The following is a 27934-nucleotide window of genomic DNA, read 5'->3' as shown; positions in this document are numbered from 1 at the left end:
AGGTGGATCTTTTGTTCCTACATTAGCGATTGAGAATCAAACCCACAATAGACCTATTCGGGTACATGAAGATCAGTGAAAAAATTTGTTATCATATTGGGCAAAAGAAGATGTACATGTATATAAATTTTGATGCATTAGTTTATCCACATATTGTTCAAATAACTTCTAGTTTTCAGGAAATAAGTGATAAAAATAGAGATCATAGAAAGTGTTCTTTTATGCAACAAACTACTCGAAAGATAAGTTTTGCTGAAGTCAAGGAAGAGTTGGTAAGATTTGAATTCTTTGTTGTTGAGCTATTTTACATTACCAACAAATGAACGTATTAACATGTTAACTTCTTTTTGCAGAAAGAAAAATTGGGTCGATCTTCATCACGTGTCGAGATGTTTGAAGCTTGTTACACTGATCTTAGTGGTAACCATCATCAGATGAAGTTGGAGTTGCACTTGTAAGATTACATTTTAAATATAGTCATAAAAAGTAAAGTTTTGTATGTTAAAACTTACAAGTTATATATTTTCTATAAATTGACATGATAGGGAGAAATGAAAGAAATTCAATCTAAATTTTCAAGTGGTTTCCGAGATTCAGTTGGACCAAATGACATATTTTCAAGAGTTATGGGCAAAGAACCCCGTGGTCGAGTACGAATGATTGGTTTAGGTGTTAACCCTTCAGATATATCAGGTGGTGTTCCTAGTCGTAGTGAGTGTTATCGAATGGTTTTGGAAAATCAAGAAGCGCGGGCAAGAATGGAATTGCAAGTTTAACGAAAAAATGCAGCATAATACTAGTTTTTCTACAGTAGAACGACCTACATCTCTGAGTCAGTCATCCAACTCAGTAAATATAGGACACTCTTTTCAGGTATATAATTTTTTTAATGTCAATATATTTCATTCTTTTATTTTGAGCCTAATTAATTTAGTCATCAATAATCAGTTGTTATGTTATGGGAGAGAGTTGTGTGCCTGTTTTTATCATCATTTGCTCTCCCAAAAAGGGCCATTGTATTTTTCTACCTATGTCTTTGCTTTTCTTGACTTTGTTTCCTCCTCAAACTGACTTTCAACACAATATTTTGTAGTGTTGGTTGTTGTAAAAGTCATCTATCTATTGAGATGAAATAAACGCTTTATTGATGTCTAATTTAGAACATGTATTTTAGGTTGGGGATGAGGTGCTTTTGAAAAGCTTATTTAGTTCTAAAAAAGTTGTGGCAAAAGGTTGCATTCGAAGTGTTGATCCAAATCAAAAAGTTGGAGGAAAACGACTTGGACTACAATGGTGTGAAGTTCAAGTTTCAGTTCCAATAGAATGGGATAAAGAACCAATTAAGTTGTATTCGAATTTGTCTACAATTGGAGACGCAATCGGAACATGCATTGCTTGGCCTCGCCACTTGGTAACATCTTTATTTGTCTATGTTGTTGATTATGTTGGTATGTTTGTTCTATTTTAAAATATTGATAGCATTTATTCTTTCTTTGTTTTCCCTAAAAACACATGATTGCTAAGTTCAACTTTCTTTTTTATTCAATTATTTAGTATCCTGTTGTTGGAATAACTACAATTCTAATGAGTTTTTCTCTTGCAAATTTTAGGTCAAAGCTAATGACGATTTGGATTGATGAGAAGCTGAATAGCTTTAAAAGTGGAGCCTAGAGGTCCCATTCTAAAACAGTTGGTACCAAAGAGAACCTATTTAATATACACTATGTAGTAAGTTTTTTTACTCATGATTGAGTTCCTTCACCATAATATTCCTTGGTGATGTTTGAAATTTTAGATTTGAAATAAAGCATTGTTATATTGGGATTGATCTCATATTTGTTGGATTATTGTTACGTAGAATGTTGTGGATATTAGGAAATAATAGTTAATTTAGTTATAACATTAAATTTTCATATTATAATTGTATTTTAAAAGCCTTCTAGCATCCTAAAATAAGAGACTCCAATCATCCCAGAATAGGACGGCAAAAAATGTCCTATTACACATTTTTTGGTAAACTTTTAATAGGATACTCTGAGCATCCTAAAATGAAGCGTCCAGAATAGGACAATGCGCATACATATTGTGACTAGTGCAAATAGGACTCATTTTGAGGAAGTCCCATACAAGGGAAAGCCCTATTGTATTGCATAATAGGACACTTATGAGAGTCCTATTAGAAGTTTTTTGTTGTAGTGTCAGTTGAATTTTAAATCTAACGTGTCAGACGAGTATTTCACCCATTTCCACTCCTAAAAATGATTAGAGAACATGTAGTCACGAAACTTATATTCTTATGAAAATTGTCTATTACTATACATCAAAACAATATTTTGTAACATCATTAAACCATGTTTTGTTTTTCACTTTGGATAATTAATTCAATAAAGAATATATTCGCAACTAGAAAGATCCACATTCTCAACCCAAAACACCGCCCTAGACAAAAGAATCAACTTTTTTTTTTTTGATAAGAAAAGGAATTTATTAAAAAGAACAACGAAGGTACCAGCAGTACCAAAAGAAAATTACAACGTCAATGGAGTTGGAACACCCGCAATCCAGGCATCTAAGCTCAAATCAGAATTAAGAAACCCGAAGATCTTACCCCAACCCCACATTCTCACCTTAATCTCCGAGACCACTTTGGAAATTTCCCATCCTTTTTCTTCGAATCTGCTCGCATTTCTACATCTCCAAACGACCCAAGCAACACAACACCACAGCGCCAAAAGGAATTTCCGACTTTCTTTCCGGTTTCCAAAGTTGGTAAAGAGAAGGAAGTGTGAAACCACGCTTTGTGGTCGCACGAAACAGATGCCAAGCCATCTAAAGATATCATCCCAAACTTTTTCAGTCTTTGGGCAGTGAAAAAGCAGATGGTTAATCGTCTCCTCGCTATGAAAGCACGCATTACAACCGGTATCAACTTCATTCAGCGCAATGTTTCTTCTTCTAAGATTGGCGCAGGTAGGTAGTCTATCTCTTAGCGTCCTCCAGGCCATGACTCTTACTTTAAGTGGGACTGGGCTTTTCCACACCTTGGAGAGGATCTCATTGATCGCTTCCGATGTTCGCCTTTCTTGTCTTGTCTCTTTGATGGCTTCGTATGCCGACTTAGTTAAATATAAACCATCTTTAGCGGCGGACCAGGACCATTCATCAGGCACACCTGCAACAAGATTAGTACCAGAAATGAAAGACAACAGGTCATGAACTCCCCTCTTATCCCTTTCGAAGAGCTCTCGTCTCCAACTCAGATCCCACTTCCAGCCCCCGTTCTCCCAAAAACCCGACTCACTAATGAGTGCTTCTTTATTAGCACTAAGGAGGTACAACCTAGGAAACACCAGCTTGAGAGGCAACGACCCCGCCCACTTGTGATCCCAGAATTTTGTAGACAAAAGAATCAACTACACTTTGTAATAAATCATAAATTGAAATTAAAATACTACTCCCTCCGTTCACTAATTCAAGACTTAAGAGGCAAAACACGGGTTTTAAGAAAAATTGTATTTTTATTAGTTGAGTGGAGAAGGGGACCCACAAAATATATTGTTTATTGGTTGAGTGAAGAAAGAGACCCACAAAGTGTATTGTTTATTAGTTGAGTGGAGAAAAAATGTACTCCCTCCGTCCCTGAAATAAGTTCATATTTTTTCCTTTTTGGGATGTCCCCCAAATAAGTTCATCTTTCTTTCTTTCCATTTTTGGACAACTACCCCACCACTAATAATATTTTATTTATTCTTACTTTTCACTTTTTCACCACTCTCAATACTAATTATAACACTTTTTCACATTTTCACCACCCTCAATACTAATTATAACATATTTTTCTCCACTATCAATACACTTTACCATTTTTCCTTAAAATTCGTGCCGTCCTCAAAGATGAAGTTATTTTGGAGACAGATGGAGTATTATTTATTGGGATCCACAAATTAAATATAAATAAAATCTTACTAAAAATAGATAGGCCTTGAGTTGGTGGACGACCCAAAAAAGAAAGAAGGCATTGAATTAGTGGACGGAGGGAGTATAATTTTATAAATCAAAAGTAGAATACCGACATGTGATTATTTGAATTATATTTATTCTATTTTCGAAGAAATGATTTGGGATAGAATTTGACATTATGTCCCGATTACCATACGACAACACTGATGTAGATGTCGGCAGCAGTCAACTACAAAACAGCGCACATCATTCATCAATTTATGGCCCCAACCCAATACTGTATCCGGATCCAAATCGGGTTAGAAGCGCTCCACCCACCCCGCAGCTACGCTAATTTTAATTTCGAATAAATATCTCAAGATCTGCATCCCATTCCCTTCAATTCAGATAATCTGTACAGAAAATTAAAGAGAGCTGGCCCCATTAACAAATTTATTTATGGATTCTTCAATTCTTTTTATTATCCCAAAATTGTGGCCCGATTGATTTTGGATCTTTTGTCTTCTGTTTTGGGCACAAACTAATCGAAATATAGCGGCTGATTAGCTGTAAAAACGAGCATTAACAGCAAAATCTGCACAAGCGCTTACATTTTTTTTGGGTCACAAAACTTTCCTTATTTCATCAATTATCCGTTTGCATACCATAAGTCTCAGGGTTTTGGACCCAAAAACAGTTCTTGGATCTTTCTCTCTTATCGAATTCCTTCCATCATCTCTCTGTAGAAGCCTCAGTCTGGGATCCAGAAAGTTCGTTGAACAGGTAATTTTTGATCTTTTAATATCAATATTTTGCCATCTGAATCTTGAATTTGAGCTGTTTCTTGATTTTGTTTGGCTTTGCTCAATCATGTTGAGTGGGATTGTGCGTGTAATTATTAAAGTAACATATATTGGCATCTGGGTTTTCAATTTGAGCTTTTTCTTGATTTTGGTTGGCTTTGTTCAATATGTTGAGTGGGATTTTGTGTGTGTGTGTGTGTTTATTATTGAAGTAACATAGTAAAGGGTTTCTTTGAATATTGCAATGAGGGGTGTGAGTGGGTGTAAATGCAAGTTAAGATTAGGTTGATTGAAAACTTCATGTGGGTTTTTACCAATTGTCTTAAGGTCTAATGTTGATTGTCATTTCAGGCATAAAAATCAAATCTTGGTTCTTGCCTCTGAGTTAATAAGACAAGTTGGTTGATCTATGGTGTCATCTGGGTTTTTCCTAATTTGTATGCTCCATTCTTTGGTGGCCTTGTCATGTGGAGCCATGATGATGTTCTATAGGGATGAGGTGTTTGTGTTTAGCCATGGTAAGGACCATGCTAGTAAGCTTTTGGGCTCAACACCTCATGATCAGCTCTTGATTCGAACCTCTGATTCGTTTTCGGGTTTACTTTTATTCGCTGTTGGGCTCTTGTTGTTCATGGTGGCGTTTGTGAAGGAGAAGGAGTTCCATGGCTTCTTTGCAAGAGGCTGTGTGGTTCTCCACATTGCGATGGCAATTTGGAGGATTTACTTTGAGAGGAAGGTGGAGGATCTCGGGCACGACTGGTTGAGGCTGGTTTTTGGGGACATTATTCTGGGGCTTTCATGGGTTTTATTTCTCGTGTATTCGTGGAGGGAGAAATATGATTGATGTTTGTTTTAGCCGATGTTCTTTATCATACGGTATTTGGTGGGCAAGGATGGAACTGGGAACTGCGACGTCTTTCACTGGTGTGTAGAATGTGGTTTTTCAAGCTTGATCTACATTGTTTGTGTCGGAAAGGGAGGAAGATGATAAATGTTTCTACTGAGATGTGGTCCGCCCCACATTTGTGAGTTAGGGGTTCGACTGGGATTGATGTGCTTCAGACAGAAAACTTCAATATTTACAAACTAAATCTGATGGACACTTGAATCTGATAAGACTGTGAATAATTTCTTCTCCTTTTTTTTCTGTCTTTCTTATACAATGTTTTCCTCTTTTGATTGTTGATCATCTTTGTTGTAAATTTCCTTGAATAGGCAATGATTTGTGAGATCTGAGTTTCACTTGAGTCTTGATTATCTCCCTTATATGCTTATGATTTTCACTTTCCTTAAGTCTGCCGGATTGCGCGACATAAGAATAATCTTGAAACCAAAAATTGATTTCTGAATATCCGCGACACAGCAACCGGAGTTGCTTTATATCGGTCATGCACACACATTTTTATCGTTAACACCATTTTCGAGATGGAGTCATTTTGTCCCATCCTATATCAGTATGCTCCCTCAGCAAGTTATGGTGCCTCACCTCGAGCATGTCTTTTACAACATGCTCTACTTTACTATTTTCTAGCGGTACGTTCCTCTATCCTCAAATTTCTGTTTTCTAGATGATTTTATAATTTATGTGTCTTCAATCTTCATAGTTGCAAAAATTTTGTTGCCTTAATGTTAGTAACAGAATTAATGTTTATGTTTATGTACTGTTAGATACTTATGATACATAAATTTTTGTATGCTTTTGAATCTGATGTGATTGTGAGAGGTTGATATTGGTAGCATGGTACACTCTAATTTGTTTTTTTATTGCACTCCTAAATCATGCCAACTTATTAGCATTAGTCTTTAGTTGTTGCTTTTAAGGCTGTTGGGATAGTTGAAAGATGCAAATCTCACCAATTTGTTAGCAGTTTAGATTGTAGAAACTATCAAAACAAGAAATCTAAGAAGTAGCAAAGAATTAGCAGAGTTTGGAAATGATTTCTTTTGTTATCATAACTTTTAGTCTTCTCTGACTTTGGTCGATAGCTTGATAGATGAAAATAATATAGGCTGATCCACGACATACATTCATGGCCGATCATTTCTGAACTTGTCGGATCATGTAATCCTTTGAGTATTTAATCCTTATCGTGACAATTTTAGCTCTCGTGTTATCGGAGAATCTTGATTCTTTAAAGCATGATTCTTGAGACTTTGTCACATTCTCGTCTCTGGTTCGATCTAAGTGAAAGGCCCTCGAGTATATATGCCTTGCCTTGCGTCTTAAAATTTTCATCTTCTTTGATATTTTACTCCAATTGTTTTCTTCATTCTTTGTCTAGGCATCTTTGCTTCTGTTGAATGATATCTTGAGAGTTGAGATACAGATTGATCTTTCGCTTTTGGAAGTTTTAGATGATTGATTTTGCGCCTTTATTTGATGCTAAGAGTGGAAAGAGATGATGTGTAGAACTGAAATTTAGGAGACGAGACTATGAAAAGAAGTCTTAAGAGAGGTCGATATGGGTTTTAAGAAAAATTAACTATTTATTTAGAGATTCTGCAAATGAAAAAAAGGGCAGAAAGTTAGTGAGTGAAAAAAGCCCCACAAATTAAAAGATGATAAGTTCATGAATGGTACTCCCTCCGTTCATGAAAAAGTGCCCCATTTGGGTGCCGGCACGGGTACTAAGAAAGCTGATAAAGTTGTTTTGAGTGGGGTAAAAATTACAATAGGGGTAGTTCTAATGACATTGATTAGTTTGTTAATATTTTCTTGTCTTTTAGTTGTTGAGAGTTTAAACAATCCTACTCTTTATTGAGTTCGATTTTAATATTAAAGACTAGTATTTAATTTTTATGCCTATTTCAATTCTTGTATTTTTTTTTAACATATTCATTCTTGTTTTTTTTATGCCTATTTTAATGTTAAAGACTATTTAATTTTTATTTTATTGTATAATTGTAGAGAAATCAATTGATTAGTTGGCACTAATATATAAAAATAAAATAAAATTTACTTTAATTTGTCAAAATATAAATATAAAAATTATTATCCACACATATATTATGTGTGGTTTAAAAAAATTAATAGAGGTGCACACAAAATATAAAAATAAACTTCATTAATAAAAATAAAACTTAAAAAAGAATTACCGCCATATAATAAATGTTACAAATAAATTTTCTGCTACACATTTTAAATGTCAATAACTAATTGAAAGTTTCAAATTGTTTCACCTACACATTTTTCAAAATATGTGTGGGTAAAACATCAATTAAGATTTGCATAAATAATTAATTAAAGTCAAAATATAAATGTAGCTAAAAATATTTTCCCATGTTTCTTACATGTCAAGAATAAATAATGATAAAAATTCAGGAACCACACATAGATAATTTAGAATCATGTGTGGTTAATAACTTTTATTTTTATTAGTTTGCCAAGTTGGCGCAACAAATTTAAAAATAAATTTTATTATACATAAATAAAACTTAAAAATAACCGTAAAATAAAAAATATCACAAAAATATTTTTGCCACACATTTTAAATGTCAATAACTAATGAAATTTTTTGTGTGTGAATTACCTACACATTTTGAAATTATGTGTGGCTAAACTATCACACATTATTATGTGTGGGTAAAAACTCAATTTCTTGTAGTGCGGAATTCACACGTGAAGTGGAGTTCATTTTCAGAACATATTTATTATTCCATTGAGCTAATCAACAAACACACATAACCCAAAAGCCATTAAATCGGGTTGTAGATACAATTGGAGATACAATTTGGAGGGTTTGTGTGTATTTTCTCCACTTGTTTGAGTTCAGATAAAGAGTAATTTAATTTTGGGGGAAATGGGATTGATTAGGCGTGGGGGAGTGGGTTTCGTAGTTTTAATTAGTGAGTTAATTGTGTAGGTTAATTGCATATATTAAATAAAAGTGTGAATTTAATAATGACATAAGTTGTAAATAAATTGAAAAACAAAGGGTATGAATGTACAAAAAGGTAAACAGAGCACTTTCTCGTGGACAGAAAAAAAGAGGTAAGCACTTACTAAGTAGGGCACTTTTTCGTAGACAGAGGGAGTAATAGTTAGTGATATATATATATATATATATATATATATATATATATATATATATATATATATATATATATATATATATTGAGGAATAGTGATATTATTTCCATAAAGGAAGTATTTCATATTGTATTTTTTACTATCTCCACATGCTATAAAGTCCAATAAATCATAAAATTAAAAGCCTACACGAGAAATATCCAGAATCTGAGTTTCGTGCAATAGCAATAAATTATACTCCCTCCGTCCCGGCCAAGACGCTACATTTGCTTTTCGGCACGAGATTTAAGGAGTTGTAGATTAATGTTTTAAGTGTGTAATAATAAAGTGATAAAATAAGAGCGAGAATATAATAAAGTGATAAAGTAAGAAAGAGAATGTAATAAAGTGATAAAGTAGGAGATAGAAAGTAATAAAGAAATATTTAATTAGTGTTAATTAAGTGTTTAAAATTCCTTATTTTTGCCAAATATATAAATGTAGCATCTTCGTTGGAACGGCCCGAAAAGGAATATGTAGCATCTTGGGCGGGACGGAGGGAGTATATTCCAGTGTTGAGAGGGAATAAAGGAATACAATTTAAATAATACAAAATAGCTTTCCGAACATCTGTCTGTATTATTGGGAATAGCATAATGTCCTTTGTGGTTTAATTGTGAAAAATAAGACGTTAGTAACTTTCAACACGAATCTAAAAAAAAAGAAACTTTCAACACGAATCTAAAATGTTGAATTATAAGCATTATTTTTCATTCTTTTTTGGTAATTAAATATCTTCAAATGAATGAAGCAAAATATGTTCTATGGGTATTACTAAAACGATGTCATTGCTTGAGATTTTGAAAAAAAAAATAATTTATACCATGTATTATACTCCCTCCGTCCCATAATAAGTGGCCACATTTCCTTTTTCGTCTGTCCCACTATAAGTGGCTGCTTTCTAAAAATGGCAAAAGTTTACTTTAATTAAGTCAACAATTACTCACTAATTTGGTCAACAATTGTAGGCCACTTTCTAAAAATGCCAAAATTACTTTAATTAAGTCAACAATTACTCATTAATTTGGTCAACAATTGTAGGCTACACTATATTAAAACATATAACACTCAATTTCTTAATCTCCGTGCCGAAAAGAATGTGGCCACTTATTATGGGACGAAGGGAGTAGAATAAAATGAGATTATATTAAAAAGAAAAAAGAAAAAAGCCTAGAAGCACCCTTGAAAGCATAAAGACACGGACTAAGGGCAGTGGAAAAAACCTTAAAGGGAAAAAAGAGTACTCGTCTAAAAGGAAAACACCAACGTGAGTTAACAAACAAAAAACACAAAGCCAGAAAGGAGAGGAAAAACTTCGGGAGCTTCGGCCTAACCATCGCCCCCAAGAGTCTTCGGACTCCCAACTCGCAACAGCAAGCCAAACCACAAAATAACAAACCAAACGCAACAAAAGAACAATTCGTTTCCAAAGGTTAAAACCTGCAAGAGAGCTCGTCAACGACCAATCCAGCTATCCGCGGAAACGAGACCCGTCGCCCACCCGTTGTGAGTAGAGAATAAGGCGCGACTCCACCAACAGAGGTAAACCTCCTCGACTCCAGCCGCTAGCGTACCAGCAGGCTGTAAAAAAGCCGAGGAGGTCCTCCAAAACACACTCCACGAGCAGCAGTTCAACCGACTGCCGCAATCAAACCCACAATGGCACGACTTGCCCCTGCCAACGACGCATCTCACCATCGTGTAGGTCCAGACCTCCGACCTCCAGCCACCCATCCTGCTGTACAAGCAACCGATCAGCCGCACACTAGCTGCTCGAGAAAAAAACCCCATTATTTAACAATCCGAATATGGTTGTGCGTAGCCATATCTAACGCCATAGCAAGCTTAATATCATCAATGATATGAGGCCACCAACCCTCAGTGCGCTCCCCATTCGCCATAATATCCGCCGATTTATTTTCTTCTAAAAAAATATGAGAAACCATAGTATGAAAATCATCTAAAAGATGAAAAACAGTTTTCCAAGAGGCCATAAATCTCTAGGGAACGTCACAAGAACGAGAACTCAACAAATTCACAACATAGGACGAATCCGACTCCACCCACAAGTATAACCAACCGCGTTTGTGAGCTATGTTAATGGCAATGATAATGGCTAAGAGCTCCGCCTCAAAAGCAAAGCCCACGCCGCCTTTAATATGAAAGCAACCCTTGATAGCAGCCCACTTGTCCCTAAAAATGCCCCCAGCAGCGATAAGACCCGGAGCTCCCGTGGCAGAACCATCGGTATTTACTTTAATCCATCTTGAAACTGGAGGCCAACAATGAACCTCAATCATTGAAGGAGGAGGCGTCTCACGACTCTTCACGCCAAGATGTCTTGTGACAAGGAAGTCCGTCCAAGAATTCTGAATGGAGCCCATGCGCATAAACGTGGCATCAATCTCCTGAATCGCCACTTTCGCAAAAGCAACAACACGACGCGAGTCAAAGAACACATTTTCAAAAACCATCTTATTCCGAGTATCCCACAGGTTCCATAAAAGGTTAATAATCGTCGTCTTCCAGAGATTAGTAATCTGAGTGCTAAAATGACTATGCCAGCACTAACAAGGAAGTTATAAATGTCCACATAATGCAAAAGCTCCTCTTTCCCGAACCATCCAAGAATCTCACGCCAAATCGGAATAACACGTGCACAGCTCCATGCAAAATGAGATATGGACTCAGTTGCCTGATAACAAATCGGACAACCATTAGGCACAACAAGCCCCTATCGAATAAGAATATCCAAGGTGGGGAGCCTACCATGAATAATTCTCCAGCAAAGCAGAGACCGTCTCACCGGAATAAAACTCTCTCAAAGCCAAGTTCCCCATTTAACAGCAGGAAACCGATGACAAGAATTAGAAAAAGCTAGCGCAGCAGACACCTCCCCGCGCAACGATTTCTTCCAATAAAGAGTGTCCTCCTCAGCCTCCATGGGAAGCATAATGATATCCACCACGATCTCTGGGAAAAACCTAACAAACGATTCCGAGAAATGCCATAAACCATCATAAAAGTAGTTTTGCACGGAATGATTAAGATAATCCCACATGAAGTGAGGGACCTTAAGCTTATCCACCAATCTATAACCAAGCCAGTCGTCCTTCCAAAACAACGTACAACCCCCACGTCCTATAAAAGCATAGGAATCATCAATAAGATTATTCACCTCCTCCTTGATGCTAAGCCACACAGGCGAATTGGATACGCAATGTTTGGCAAACCCAAATTTGTCCAAATAACGAGACTGTAAAATAGCATGTGATTGATCCACCCCCTTAATCATCTTCTAGGCCAGCTTCATCAAATAACATTTATTCATCAACGTAAAAGAGTGAATGCCAAGCCCACCCTCTTCACGAATCGAACACACACGATTCCAGCTTACCGGGCAGTTGGGTTTAGTGTCCGTCCTCCCCGTCCATATAAAATTTCGACACTTTTTATCCAAATTATGTAAGAGAGATTTCGACCACCGTTAAATCATCGAGTGAATAATAGAACTCTGGATCACAGGCTTAACCAAGCAAAGACAACCTGCCATCGAAACCTGCAGACCTTTCCAACGGGTAAACTTTTGATGCGATCATGGATAGCCATAAAATGAGAAGCCCTCGGTCTTCCCGTGAAAATCGGAACACCAAGATAGGTAATAGGCAAAGAAGCTGCAGGGAATCTAAGAGTACGACCAATACCCCGCTTCATAGAAATAGAAACCCATTTCCCAAAATAAACGTGAGATTTCTCTAAACTGCAAATCTGACCCGAAATCTCACCATAATAAGTTAAAATATCCTTGATCTTGCAAGAATTTCGGACCGAAGCATTACAAAAAATGATGATATCATCCGCATAGAAAAGATGGGTAGGAAAATTAGCCGCCCGGCTAAAGTTCATCGAATGTAGGTGCCCAGAATCAACACAGCTATAAAACAAGTCACTCAGAACATCCTTACCAATACCAAATAGGATCGGAGGGAGAGGGTCTCCTTAACGGATCCTACGTGAGCAGCCGAAGTAACCATTGAGACGGCCATTGTCATCTGGCCGACTGAAAAATGATCGAGACCCACTCAATAAAACGGTCAGGATATCTATTAGCTTTCAGAACTTGAAAAATGAACTCCCAGCAAATCGTATCAAAAGCCCTGTGGATGTCGATTTTACAAGCCATGTTAGATCCACGATTCGTCCTCTACAATCATGAATGTTGCGACCACCAATAAACCCAAACTGATTGTAAGAAACATGAGTAGAGGCCACTAAGCTAAGCCTAGTAGCAAAGATCTTAGATATAATCTTGAAGAAAAAATTAGATAGAATTATCGGCCTTAGATCCGCCACCGTAGTAATGGTCTCTTTTTTGGGAATGAGGATCAAAGTACTCGAATTGGAACCATTGGGCAAATAAGATTTCATAAAGAAGGTTCTGACCGCTTTGATAACATCCTCTTTAATGATGCTCCAACAGTGCTGAAAAAACATCCCAGAAAAGCCATCAAGCCCGGGCGAGCTATTCACATCCATAGAGAAAACTGCCGCCATAACCTCACTATCGTCCGGAATGCGAATAAGAGCAACCGATTGCTCATCAGAGATGACAGGATCAATGCGAGCTTCAATCTCCACCAACTCCGAAACAGGGCTGCCATCGTCCGAAAACAAGGAAGAAAAATAGCTCACAATATGTTGCTCAATGGTCGACTGGTCATAAACATCAGACCCATCAATCTTCAGATGAGAGATAGAATAATTACGCCACTTAAACTTTGTCATCTTGTGGAAAAAAGACGTGTTTCTATCACCATCCTGGAGCCAAGTCGCCCGACTTTTCTGTTGCATCAAATTATTCTTCTAAGTAAGATGAACATTAATCTTAGCTTGAAGCGCCACTTCCTCATAAAAAATGTCCTCAGAATACCCGTTAATAGAAATCCGACTTTGAACATCCGCCAATTGACTCTGCAACTGACGAATGTTCGTATCCACATTTCCAAACACCTCCTTGTTCCAACGACGAATCACCGACTTGAGCCTTTTGAGCTTAAGCATAACTCGAAGAATCGAACATCTCGTCTCCAAAGGAGTACTCCACGAATCAGTCACCATCTCCAAAAAAGAAGGGTGGAGTACCCACATATTGAGAAACCGGAAGGACCGACGTCTAGCATGAGCAGCCGCCTTGCATTGGAGAACAAGAGGCGAATGATCTTAGGTCAATCTCGGTAAGGTTGTAGTCACCATCGACGATAATAAATTACCGAAATCCAAGAAAAATAGAGCGCGGGCTAGAATAGATTCTACATGCCGAGGTAAGAATCTTCTTCCAGACCAAGTAAAGCGCGGCCCATCAGTAGGAGATTCAACGAAATCCAAATCCTCAATAAACTGACAAAAATCCCTACAAGCCTCAAAAGAAGTCGTAGCCAGGCTAATACGTTCATGAGCCCCTTTAATCGCGTTAAAATCTCCAATGATAATCATGTTTCCCATAGCGAAACGGAGAAGGTCCCTCCAAAGCATCTGATCATTAGAACCACCGCCACTCTAAAAGAAAAATTCTGCCAAATGCAGTCAACAATGACCGCTTGCTTCGATGAGAAGACAACCGAGGTAATTACCGCAGGATGAGAGAGTAACCAAATATTGGAACGATGAATATGCCTAGAATTTTGATAAACCGGAACCAAGTTCAGCGCTGTCCAGAAGCTATGTCTCACTTTGTGAAAAGCCTTCTTGGGCTCGATTAAACCCAGAATAGTACGAAAATAGGAAGCACAATGCTCCCTAAGAAGATGCATGGATTCATCTGTCATGCCTTGGATGTTCCAAGCGATAATATTCATCAAAAAGATTAGAATTCATCGGAGCGAGACTCGCTCAACTCCACTTCTTTCGCCCATCTGCCCATCGCCACGCTCTCCATGGTGTGGATATTAGTTTTGTCACCTTGCTCAATCACGAAATTCCTCGGCTTTTGCCCCATGTCTGTGTGTTTACGAAGCCGACTTTTAATTCCCTCATCTACGGGTTGTCTATTCTGACTCAGAGCACGACTCGTCTGTTCTTGTTTAGTAGGCCTTCTGCGACGTTTAACTTTACCCATCATATCAGTTTCAGATAAAATGAGAGCTTTAGCGAGCTCAAGGATTTTCTCCAGTCATTGCGCCTTCATGGCATTCTCCAACTGTTGGGTCTGGAGGGTCTCGTATAGGTATATGAGAGGGGGGAATACATCTATTAACTATTTTTGTTGAAATAACTTTTACACACACTAACACAACCTTTTAGATTAAAGGACTTTGTTAAAGCAGAGTTTGTTGACTGATACCGAAAACTCTTGAGTAAGGAGTTATCAGTTAAGTCTTGAGACTTTAACTGATACACGAAAGGCTTCAGTCAAGTTTATATGAATAGAGTGATGTTATCAGTCTAGCTGACTATCCTAAGATTTATCAGTCAGACCAATAGCATATGCAGCGGAAAACTTTTCTTTGAGAAATAGCCTGTGTGATTAATCACGTTTGTCAAAGTTAATGTTTCTCTTTGCAGTTAAACAAATATCAGTTTACAAAGGATTGAGCAAGTAAGAAGGTAAATACTGAAAGCAATAAACAACATAGAGATTTTTACGTGGTTCGGAAAATACTTCCTACATCCACGATCAGTTGATCAGACTGACAAACTTCACTGGGCATGTGCTTATGGATGCACAGCAAACCGAAAAAACTGAAGAGCCTATCTTCAGTACCAACACACTGGGTTGGATTTCTCACTCCTAGCGCACACTGGGCACTAAGATCTTACGGAGACAGAACACTGGCATGAACTCCTTTTCGACACAAACTCTCAATTCGGTCCGTTGAAAGGAGGTTTGAACACTTGCCAACTAAACCATAAAGAACAAGTCCTCTGCAGTCAGTTTTACCTAGGCTTTGGATATACAATATCTGCCTAAGTTCTAAGAGAATATATGTAATCAACAGTGACTGATTTTTGGCTTTGTGATTCTCTTCTTCGATTCAAGCTTTGGGGATGCTTAGTTTGCTGAGTAACGAATTCGGCAGCGTTTCAGCTTATGTTGTTGAATCGGTAAAGATTGAAGTGATCCTCGTATGCATTTTATAGGAGACGTCTTGAATAGATCCGTTGGCGGAGATGGTCTTCAAGATTTTTTCCGTTAGAGAGTAATTTGAACTTGGGCTGATGCTTCAATCTTCGAGGTTTCTTGTTTGGTGAGAACGACTACTTTGAGGAGCAGGAGATAGGACATCTCTAAAAAGGTAATCACCAAAAGGAGTGGCCGCTGCAGAGAAAGGACGATCCTGAGATCTCTGCAGTTAATGCAGCTGTACTTCTGGAGTGCGTGGCTTCCTTTAAACTTTAGAGGTCCGAGGAAGAATGTTTAACTGATACTTGACTTTAGTATCAGTCCGTTGAATCCACGTGGCTCGCATTAAATAATCAGTCGCAACTGATTCTTGGACAGGTTAGTCAAATATCAGTATTTGACTTTGCCTTAATCGTTACATCAGTCGGCATCTTCAGTCCTCCGGCTTCAGTCTTCAGAACAACAACTAAACTAGAAAAAGAACTCTAACACTTGACTTCGAGCAGTTCTAGTCTATTACAAGTGAAACCTATTGATTTTTGTATCATCAAAACTAGGATTAGGATATTTCATTAGGTTCCCAACACCAACTCAACTAACTTCCTCGCTTTGCTTTTAGCCGACTCCTCGTGATGCATCTCATCGGACTCTTCTTCTATAATAATATGCTCATCCACAGAAGAATCCTCAAAATCCTCAGCCATCTCAGTATTGTCTCCCCCTCTTTGATAACCAATTGCTCATCCACATCCACCGTAATCGCCGCTAAGAGATCCGGACCAGACATCCTTCTGGGAGAATTCAGAGGACGATCATCATCTTTCCTGATGTTCAGCACATCAAACCTGGATCCAGAACCCGTCGGGCTAGCAGCAGGAACCCTTCAGGCTTGCCCCATCAACTCTGTCAATAGCCAAGTCTTTAGACGTGGAAACGTCCTTCAGCGGAGGTTGCTGGGACTTTCCATTCTTGACCACATTCCATTGTTTCTCTTCCCTATCACGCACCACAAGAGTTTGTGACTGAGGTTTCTCCGTAGGCGCCGCAAGTGTATGGTGTAGTTGCAATATAAGGAAGCAAGGTCGTATTCCACAAGGATTAGTAGTTCAATTCTAGTGATTATTTTAATTCATTGTACTAATGCTATTTAGACTAGACAATGAGGTGAGTGGTTTGGTTATCTAAACAATTATCTAACAAGTTCAAAGACAAATAAAATCAAATAAGCCAAGTGGATTAAACAAGTGATGAGGGTGATTTAGGGACTAGGCATCAATGGACAAGTAATAGACTTCAAATAGCTCAATACTAATCTCGATGTTCCTAATTATCTAGAGTGATCTCCCAACTAGTTCTAGCCCCCTCCCGGACGACTAAAACGGTAGACTACGGGTCATAGTTGCCGTCCCCGGTCAACTTCTAACCTATAACTCCCAAAAGCACACAAAGATCGACAAACTCTCACCCAACTCTCAACCTCCCAGTTTATTGAGTTGATATGTTTCAAGCTCCTAATCTATTATGATTATCCTCTCCCGATTCAAATCACAAATTAAAAATGCATAGAAAGTGGCCAACAATCCATATAAGATATAAACCTAGGGCTTGAAAAGATAATACCAATAGAAACAAACAAGATATATATTGAGCACAATATTCAATCCATTACAACATCCAAATAGCCTAATCCCCAAATCAAAGGGGGATTTTAGCCTACCATGTTCACAAACAACATACTTAAATCAAAGAAATACATATATGAAAGAGAGAGTAATGAGTGACAAATCCTATTAATGGCTTTTCTTCAATCTTCTCTCCTCTTCAATGCCTTCTTCAAATGGTAGGTGTGAGTATTAATGGAGGTTAGGGTTTAGTATGGAGGTAGGAGAGTGTATTGAATGTTGGGGGAGATGATAGATGTGAAGAATGGGGGGAGGGGGGGGAATGGGGTATTAGGCCTCAAAATCCGGGGGGGGGGGGGGGGGGAAGGGGGGCGCCTTTTTTATGCGGTCATAGCCCGTGACCGCGGCTAGGGAACATGGGCAAATGGCAGGGGACCTGCAGTCCCATCCCGCGGCCGCGGGTGGCGACCGCGGGGTCCTGGGCTATTTGCGCAGTCTGCTCATTTTGCTCTGTTCTCCCTCGTCAGGACTCGGATTTGGTCGTCGTTTGCGCTCAAAGATTTCTCTCGAGATGTACTTCAATCTCATGTCTTCAAAATCCTTCAATTAATCCTTGATTTTTCCTGAAAACACTCCAAAAACTATACCAAGCATCAAATCTCAACAAAGCATAACATTAAGGCACAAACAAGTAAAACATGAAGGAAAATGACAACAATTCATACGAAAATGAGGTACGAAAACTATGTTTATCAAAGTGGTTCTTGCAGATGAAGATAAGGCTATTGTTATCTTGAATGCCCTTCACCAGTCTTATGAGCATCTCAAAGATGTCATGCTTTTTGGTCGAGATAAATCTATCACACTTGATGAGGTGGAGCTTGCAATCAAAGCCAAAGAGTTGCAGAGGTTAGCAGGATGTAAACAAGATACACCTGCTGGGGGATTGAATGTGAAGGGCAAACAAAAGAAGGACAAGAAGTACAAGAAAGGTCAGGATCAAGACAAAAAGTTCTCCAAGAAACCAAAGAAAGAAGATGGTGAAAAAGAGGAGAGAAAATGTTTCTACTGCAAGAGAGCAGGCCACATATTAAAGAAATACTATTCTTGGAAAAAGAAACAGAGTGAACAACCTAAAGAATCAAGTTCTGCATATGTGGCAGAAGGTTGTGAAAATGCTGAAATGCTGAATATATTGAATCACAACATATGAGATGATTAGATAATGGATAGTGGCTGCACTTTCCATATGTGCTACATAAAGTAGTGGTTCATTGATATTCAGTATGGAAGCAAATGCTCTGTGATTTTGGGTAATGATGAATCTTGCCCAGTGAAGGGCATTAGTACCATCAAGATCAAAAACCATGCAGGAGAAATAAAGATCTTGCAAGAAGTGAGATTCAACCCAAAATTGAAGAGAAACTTGATTTCTCTAGGAATGCTTGAGAAAAGAGGGTACAATTTTATGTCCAATGAAGGTTTTCTGTATGTTAAGAAGGGAAACAAGGTTATATTGAAAGCAGCAAGGAATAACAGCCTATATCAACTACTTGGCTTGTAACACCCCGTACTTTTCCTATGATGTGAGATAGTGTCTTAACACTATTGAGAGAACTGAGATGTCGAGATGCGAGATTATTTTTTTTTATTATTTTATGACCAAGATAAGACAGTTTGTCTTTTAAATAGAGATACGAGTGACTAAACCGAGGATAGAGTTAGAATGATGAGATTCGAGAAATGAGCTGAGATAGAGATGCTGATTGAATTGAGTTGAGATTTTATTTCCGATTACCGGGAATAGATTTACCAGATACTGAGTTATCAGAGTTTGATTGACCTATTAAAGAGAATAGGTATAATGAGTCTGACCTAGAGTCGAGGAAGAAAGAGTGAGAACCTTGATGAAAAGAGTCGGTCCGAGAGATGTCTAGTTTGTTTGTTTGCCGACTGCTTTAATGTGACATTATGTGAAATTACGTGACTGATCGACTATGTGATTTTCGTGATGTGTGTCACTGTGACCGAGTTATTATGATTTTTATTCGAGACTTTTGCATTTGGAATTTTGATTGAGTTTCCAAAGCAAGTATGGTTTATTTTTATCGAGAAATCGAATGATGCCGGTTTATGAAAATTTTTCCGGGCATAATATTTTTTTTAAATTATTTTTCCTACGAAGAGGAATATTATGATTGAGTGAGTGCACTAATAATAGTGCTATGATCATTATTTTGGTCACATGAATAATTATACTATGGTATTTTATTAATGAGTGACTTTACCATAGTTTTGTGATTTTTATCTAATCACCCTTCTCACACTTTATTTTAATCTCCCATACCATATGTTATATGTCTCAATTTTGCTAAGTAAGGAATTGAGAGAGTAGAGATTGAGAGTATAGAGGATGAGAGAGTAGAGATGAGAGTGTAGAGATTAGAGAGAGATTAGAGAGAGAGAGAGAAAAGATTAGAGAGAGAAGAGAAAAGATTAGAGAGAGAGGAGCATTAATTAGCAAATATTGCATAAGATATGCAAGATCAAACTCAATCTTGCAAAAGCCAAATCCCTCTCTCCCTCACTAAATTTTCGGCCATCACCCCTCTCTCCCTCACTACAATTTTCGCCCAACACACATACATACACTCATCTTCTTCACCTCACACTTCCACCATTTTCCACCATTAGAGCAAACCTTCGAAGCTTCCAACAAAATTACCAAACACCTCACATCACTCTAAAACTTTCCATAAACACTATCTATCCTAAATTGATCAAGAAAATCCTTGGAGAAGAAGCTCCAAAGTAGAGTGAGAAAGTGAGAAATTTTGGTAAGAACTTGGGTGAGTAACCATGTTTTCCCTAAAATCTTGTTTGAAAGATGTTATGTGAGTGTATTCTTAAAGATGAGCAAGAAAATCACCCCTCCCTTTTCTTTTCCAAATTTTCGAAAAAAAGGGTCCTCACCCCTTTCAAAATTTTTCTTTTTCTTTTCTTGTTTGGGGGTGAAAAATGAGAGTTATGTGATGTGTATTGATGTTTGATATATGTTGTGAAATATGTGTCATGAGATGTGAAACTTTGATGGAAGTTAGTTTACCCCAAAAATGGTAACTTTGGAGTTAATGAGTTAAATGATGAATTGATGATATAAATGAGTCTATGAGGTGTAGATGATGATGATTGATGGATTAATTTAAGTATATGATGTCAATTGGAGTTTTTGATGTGGGATAGTTTATTAAAATTTAGGGATATGTGTATATATGCCCTTATTTGTGAATTGATGGTTTTGATGTGAGATTAAGTGGTTAAAAATGAAAGATCTATGAGTAGATTAAAGATTTGTATGTGTTTGTAAAAATTTCAAAGAGTTAGTTAGTAAAAATTAGGACTTTTTAGTCTATGTGTTATTTAAGTGTTTTTGCTTGGAATATATGTTTTTAAGCATGATAGTAGTGTCTTTGTATTTTTGATTAAGTCTATTGTAGGCTAAATAAAATTTTGGCTAAGTTTAGTTTGTATGATTTTTGAGTTTTTGTATGATGTGAGTTTGATGCTTTATAAAATGAGGTTTATTTGCTCTATGATCATTATGAGAATTTTATCCATGTTTTGCTAAGAGTTTTATGTTGATACATGGATTTTCATAAAAATGTAATAAATATAGTTTTTATGATAAAAAGAGAGTAAATATGAGAATAATGAGTTATATGATGTAAATGATCATATTTGAGTATTTGAGAAATTTCGAGCATGAAATTGAGAAGGAATTTGTTAGATATGTTCGTTGAAGTGTTTTCTATGAGATTTGAGTGGATGATGAAAGAAAAGAGTCGAGATTGAGTATTACGAGTATTTTGATGTATTTGGATGTTTTTAAGTGCTTTAAGTGCTTAAAATGAGTTTTGATGTGGTTGCTTTGTATAATTGTTGAGTTGAGCATGTTTACTTGTGTGTATGTTTCGGAGTCGTTTTTCACGACCCACTGACCTACTGTTTTCGAGGGGTTCTTGATACCCAAACGCCCTGAAACTTTTATGGTAGGTATATTTGAGAGTCTTGAGCACACCGGTAAAATTTCAAGTCATTTGGACTTCGTTTGCTATTTTTATAAAATGTAATACTAAAACTGCTACATTCTGCCGAATTGTTCGGTGAGTAGCCAATAGAGTCGTCGTTTCCAGTAGCTTTCCTTAGCATTCTGGAACCCAAATTTTTATGGTTGAGACCTGAGTGTCCTAGCTAAGTACCCACAAAATTTCAGACCGTTTTGACAACGTTTACTATTTTTCAAAAATCAAACTTTTCGGTTGCTAAAAACTGCCGAATATGGTAGACTGTAGTAAAACAGTCATATCTCCTAAAATACTTGGAGTTTTTGATCCTACTTTTTTTTAAATGAAACTAGACTCGAAGAGGTTTCTTTTGGTATGAGTTACGACCCCAGGAGAGTTCTGTACAGAGTCTGGTGAGGTTTTAAAGTTGAGTCAGTGCAGAGTAAAGCTTGTTTTCGACTTGTCTATGTGTGTTTTTAATATGCTTAAGTGCTTATACTTGTTTATGTGCTTGTTTGCTATGAGTTTGAGTCGAGTTGAGAGTTAAGTCGAAAATTGGACGTGTGAATCCTTAGAAGCCAAGTATACCTAGGGATTGAGTTTTAACGGGTAAATAGACGTTGAGTGAGAAGTTAGAGTAAAGAAGAGATTGGATTTAGAATTTGAGTTTCTGACTAAGGTTTGTTTTATCACATGAACCTTCGATGACGATGACGATGTGATGATGACATATAAAGGCCCGAGCGAGACGAAGAAGTAAGTTGCCTGATTTCTTTCCAGAATAAGCGAAGGACTTCAGGTGGGCAATATTTTGAGTATACAATTATTATCCGAGCTTTCTAAAATGATTTAATGATATAATGATGTTATGAGATTAACAAATGTTTTGAGATAAATGATATTTGAGAACTGTTTGACTTGCCAATTTTTGATGTTGAGCTTGTGTGTTACCCTCTACTGATGAGACGAATTCGGTCCTGCCACAAGCGGGATTTTGTGCACAGAGGTGACTGTGAGCCGTCTTCGGGTCGGCCGGTCACGGTACTTGAGAGGGAGGCCTACTTCTCAGTACCTTAATTATGATGATGAGTTGTAGATGCGGTACATACATGTCGTATACTTTGTCTGCAGACACTTATTTTTGATGTTGATTATGAAAACTGCATGCACAGATTCTTTTAATGCTAATTTATTTCTGTGTGTTGCTGAGATATGGCAAGCTTCAAACCTATAGCTCTATGAGCACCTTTCTTGTTTTTCGGCATTTGCCCACTGAGTATTATGTACTCACGCCCTGCATGTATTTCTAAATGTGCAGGCTAAGCTGGGAGTGAGATTGGACTGGTGCTGATGGGGGAGAGTTTCAAATGATGTAAATTAAATTACTATTTTGCCTCTATGATAATAGAGTCTTGATGTTTGAATTACTTAGTTTCTTTTGAGATCAAGCAATACACTCACGGTTATGTGTCTTCATACATATAATCGGTTCGCCTTTTGCTGCGATACTCTGCAAATTATGCTTCCTTATGAAAAATGAACTATACGCGTTTTGTTTTTGTTCGTGAAATTCCTAATAATTAAAAAGTTATGACAATGTTGACGATTTTACCCTTGGGCTAATTTTATGAAGTTTTTCCTTAGCATGCTTTTACGTGAGCTTCCGCATGACGTTCACCTAGTTCTTCTTATCTTTTATTCTTTAAAAATAGTCGTATCGATACTCGTACCCCACTATTACTAGTGTCGGGTTTTCGGGCTGCGACAGGGTGGTATCAGAGCAGGTCATCTGCTCTGAGTCTATTGCTTGACTAAGTTGAACCCTTGATTGCTTCTACTCTTTTAAAATTGAGTACTAGTCTACTTTGAATTCTTAGACTAATTTGAGAGAGTTAGTTTGAAACGAAACCCCAGCACCCCATCTCCTCCGGCTTAAACGAGGTACGAAGTTGATGTTGTTTCTTGTCGCTTTCTTGATTGAAAGTTGAGTTTGTTTCACTAATGAGTTATGAATTGTTTTGATGACGGAATTGTTTGAGAGGATGGAATCTGATATGAGGCAGTTGATGTGGAATATGAGGAGAAATGTTGAGGCTAGTATAGCTGATGCCCCACCATATCAAACGAGGACGAGTATGTTGTTGATTGAGATGTACCAAGTAAGTTTCGTATCCATTTTCTAATGAACGTGATATTTTACAGGATGCAGAGTCAAGAGGAGGCATCGATACAGAGACGATACAGCGAGGCGATGCGCCGATGGTTCAGGACTACTGGACTGCGAGAGGGCGATACTCCTGGGGAGTTTCTAGCGTACTACCACCGACGATGGTTGGAGGCTAGTGCCCATGGGATAGACGAGGCTGAGGCTATTACTCACCTGATTCCACAGTTGCCACTCGGATGGCAAGACTGGGCGGCTTCGCTGGTGCCGCAGTATATCAGGAGGACTGAGTTTGGGCGGTTAGTGAGCGCCGATTTCTGTGGTTTCATCGCAACGTTGAGCCACCGATATTTTGCTTTTGACGAGCCACCTCCACCGCCGTATGGACAGTTAGAGGGACCAGCCCAGGGAAGGGAGCTACTTGTTGTGCCCCCACTTCCCGAGGAGCCGTTTCTGTTTGCACCTCCACCCCCGGTTGATCAGATGCCAGTTCTATCTGAGCCTCTTGTTTCCGAGCCGACTATCTTTGAGACATATTCTCCAGTGGTAGAGCATGACCCGTTTGCGTTTCTATCACTCATTCCTTTTTCCAGTGCCGAGTTACCGCCTTGGGATTGGACACCGGCGACGGCATCTTCGCCACTGCCACCTGTTGAGTCGGCACAGCCGATTGTTTCCACCGAGCCTGTGATGCAGTATGTCCCCTTCGATCCATATCCGAGGGTTGCCCCGCTACCTGAGCCTGGCACTTTGGCCTTTCAGACATATATGCATTCGATTTTATACCCACCGTCCCGAGACGCCCAGGAGGGAAGTTCTCGGCCCATACTCCTTGACAGTGATGAGGAGGACCCGGATGAGGAGACTCCAGAGATGACGGTCGGATACGGACGGACTCAGCCGTTGCAGCGTCACACTACAGCCGACGGAGTTGAGACATGGGTACCTGTTCCCGAGGTGCCGGTTTTTGGACCGATGATGGACACGGACGTTGAGGATGAGCCGAGTGATGACAGCGTCTATCGACTGATTGACGAGTACGGGAGTCAGGAGGCAGAGCAGGACGAGGAGACGGAGCCGAGTGAGGACATGGATTATGACGAGGCGACGAGCAGGATTGCAGGAGATGACGACTGGTGATCGTGTATTTAGTAGACGCGCATATTTGTATAGATGCATAGTTGATATATATATATATATATATATATATATATATGTAGAGAGGCATAGTATAGTGTGTATATGTAGATAACATATATCTATAGGTGCTTAGTACCTATGATGCTTGTATAGCTAGAGCATCATTTTAGTATTAGGACCGTTATATATAGGATCCTACTTTTGTAAAAGCCCTCGAGGAAGAGGCAATTTTCCCTATATATATATATATATACTGAGATGTTGAGGATTAGTGAGTTTTACCTTCCTTATCAGAGTTTTGAGAATGATGATGATGCTGATGCATAGTGATAAACGAGAAATAGAGGTTGATGAGAATAATGATCGATGATAGACGAAAAGTTGAGTAGACGAGAATTTTGAGAGTTTTGAGTTTTTCAAACGAGATATAGAAGAGAAGTGAGAAAAACAGAAATCGCTTGTTTGTTTTTTTTATGACGAACGGCTAGTTTTGAGGACGATAGTTATATGTTTCTTTTTCCTTTATAGTATGCCTCCGAGAAGAAGGGGGAACAGAAGGAACTTAGATCGAGAAGAAGAGGAGGAAGAGGAGCAGAGAGATCCCACGCCACCACCTCCCCCACAACAAGAAAGGAGGGTAGAGGAACTTTTTCTGCGACAAAATCCACCAACATTCAATGGATCAGGAGATCCCGCTGAAACCGAGGAGTGGATTCGAAGTATGGAGAGAATTTTTAGATTCCTTCGATGTAATGACGCTGAGCGACTCATGTGTATGTCGTATCAACTTAAGGGATCCGCAGATTTCTGGTGGGAAGCGAAGCAGAAGACGATGAACGAGGAGCAGATAGCAGCTCTTACCTGGGAGCAGTTCAAAGAAGCTCTTTGTGAGAAATACATACCCCGAAGCTATCGAAAGAAGAAAGAGATGGAGTTTGTAAATTTGAAGCAAGGGAGTAAGACGGTAGCTGAGTATGACCGACAATTTTGCGATTTGGCCCGATATGCTCCATATCGAGTAGATACAGATGAAAAGATGTCAGAACTGTTTTGCTCCGGATTAAAGCAAGAGATACGAGTCGTTTTAGCGAGTCAGAGTGCGCTAACCTACGCTGAGGCTTTAAACCGAGCGCTAGACATGGAACTGGCAATGCAGCCAGAGAGACCGAGTCAAGGCTCGATTCCACAATCAAACCCGAATGCTCAATCGGGAAATCATCCTTTTGCTGGACGAAGCCAAAAGGGCAAGAGAAAATGGGATGACCGAAATCAAGGTCCCAAGAAGCCGTGGCAGAGTCAGAATGCGCCACCGCAATTTCAGAACAGAGATAAACGACCTTATGTTGGCCCAGCTGCCCCAGCAGCAGTTTTTCAAGGACCGCGAGGATTACCGCCTTGCCCGAAGTGCAATAAACTCCATTTGGGAGAGTGTAAAATGGGACAGAATGCCTGTTACACCTGCGGAAAAGTTGGACACTACTCGAACCAGTGTCCGAATCGTCAGCAAAGTGGGAGCGGAGGACGATCGAACCAATTCCGGCCACAACTCAAAGCAATGGATGGAATCTTACCGCTACCTCCGCCACAACGACAACAGCAAGCCTATCGACCGCGTCAGTCAAAAAGGCAACCACCAGCCCCGCAGGCAAATCAACAGCATCACCAGAGGGTGTTTGCACTGGATCAGAAGGCACCAGAGAAGAATCAAAGAAATTTGACAGGTATAGGCGAGTTGAAAAGAGTGCCTATAGTAGTTTTGTTTGATACTGGAGCTTCGCATTCTTTTATCTCACATACTTGTGTCGATACCTTAGAATTGAAAGTAGAGCCTGCCCCACAATCTCTAAGAGTAACCACACCTATAGGCAGAACTACTACGGTTTCGCACGTATGCCCTAACTTAGAATTTAAGTTAGAATCGATTAAGCTCGAGGCTAGAAACCTGAGATTGATGCCTATGTGGCATTTGGATATAATTTTGGGAATGGATTGGTTAGAGGAGAATCATGCAAAGATACAATGCAAGGAGAGACGGATATCTTTTCAGCCACCTGGCCAAGAACCTACTTCCTTCATTGGCATTGAGGGAAAATGGAAGAAGACACCGATCATCTCGGCATTGCAAGCAAGAAAGCTCTTGCGAAGAAAGGATACAACCGCGTACGTTGTATATCTGAACCAGAGAGACGAGTCCAAGGCAAACGTTGATGACGTGCCGATCGTGCGAGAGTACAAAGACGTTTTTCCGGAGACTTTACCAGGATTACCCCCAGATCGACAACTCGAGTTTACGATCGACTTAGAGCCTGGTGCAGCACCGACGTCGAGAGCACCATACAGAATGGCCCCTGCTGAGTTGCAAGAGTTGAAGCTGCAACTTCAAGAACTTTTAGATATGGGCTTCATTCGACCTAGTGTTTCCCCGTGGGGAGCACCAGTTCTTTTTGTCAAAAAGAAGGATGGAAGTTTGAGGTTGTGTATCGATTATCGAGAGCTGAACAAAGTGACGTTGAAGAATAAGTATCCGTTACCTCGAATCGATGATCTGTTCGATCAACTACAAGGAGCGAGCACCTTTTCAAAGATTGACTTGAGAACGGGATACCATCAACTGAAGATACGATTGGAAGACGTTCCGAAGACGGCATTTCGTACAAGATACGGACACTATGAGTTTATAGTTATGCCTTTCGGTTTGACGAATGCTCCGGCAGTATTCATGGATCTCATGAATCGCGTTTTTCACGAATACTTAGACAAGTTTGTGTTAGTCTTCATAGACGATATCCTGATTTACTCGAAGAGTAAACGAGAACACGAAGAGCATTTAGGATCGTGTTGGAAAGTTTACGAGCGGAAAAGCTGTATGCGAAGTTTAGCAAATGCGAGTTTTGGCTTAAAGAAATTAATTTTCTTGGCCATATCGTTTCCGCGAGAGGAATTGAGGTAGACCCAGCGAAAGTTCAAGCGGTACAGGAATGGAGATCGCCAACCACACCGCACGAGATTCGCA

The 27934-nt window shown here is 38.8% G+C and overlaps 3 protein-coding genes and 1 long non-coding RNA gene across 4 annotated transcripts; 2 read left to right on the top strand and 2 right to left on the bottom strand.

Annotated features, from left to right (window-relative positions):
• Positions 1 to 2528: 2528 nt before the first annotated feature.
• LOC131008297 (uncharacterized) lies at positions 2529 to 4811 on the bottom strand. Its single transcript, XM_057935184.1, has 2 exons — positions 4605 to 4811; positions 2529 to 3413 (listed from the first exon to the last, which is right to left on the bottom strand). Exons 1-2 carry the CDS (start codon positions 4809 to 4811, stop codon positions 2529 to 2531), a joined length of 1092 nt encoding a protein of 363 aa, XP_057791167.1.
• On the top strand, positions 4333 to 5989 carry LOC131013323 (uncharacterized). Its single transcript, XM_057941395.1, has 2 exons — positions 4333 to 4722; positions 5094 to 5989. The coding sequence occupies exon 2, from the start codon at positions 5152 to 5154 to the stop codon at positions 5584 to 5586; it is 435 nt and encodes a 144-aa protein (XP_057797378.1). The 5' UTR covers positions 4333 to 4722; positions 5094 to 5151; the 3' UTR covers positions 5587 to 5989.
• A 4612-nt stretch (positions 5990 to 10601) lies between these two features.
• LOC131008296 (uncharacterized) lies at positions 10602 to 11285 on the bottom strand. Its single transcript, XM_057935183.1, has 2 exons — positions 10892 to 11285; positions 10602 to 10735 (listed from the first exon to the last, which is right to left on the bottom strand). Exons 1-2 carry the CDS (start codon positions 11283 to 11285, stop codon positions 10602 to 10604), a joined length of 528 nt encoding a protein of 175 aa, XP_057791166.1.
• Positions 11286 to 22348: 11063 nt separating this feature from the next.
• Positions 22349 to 23228, top strand: LOC131013322 (uncharacterized). Its single transcript, XR_009097636.1, has 2 exons — positions 22349 to 22416; positions 22936 to 23228. It is a non-coding gene; the product is annotated as an uncharacterized LOC131013322 (long non-coding RNA).
• The last annotated feature ends 4706 nt before the right edge of the window (positions 23229 to 27934 follow it).

This window comes from Salvia miltiorrhiza, chromosome 2, assembly GCF_028751815.1.
Source record: "Salvia miltiorrhiza cultivar Shanhuang (shh) chromosome 2, IMPLAD_Smil_shh, whole genome shotgun sequence".
NCBI lineage: Eukaryota > Viridiplantae > Streptophyta > Magnoliopsida > Lamiales > Lamiaceae > Salvia > Salvia miltiorrhiza.
This window is presented reverse-complemented; position numbering and strand designations above follow the sequence as displayed.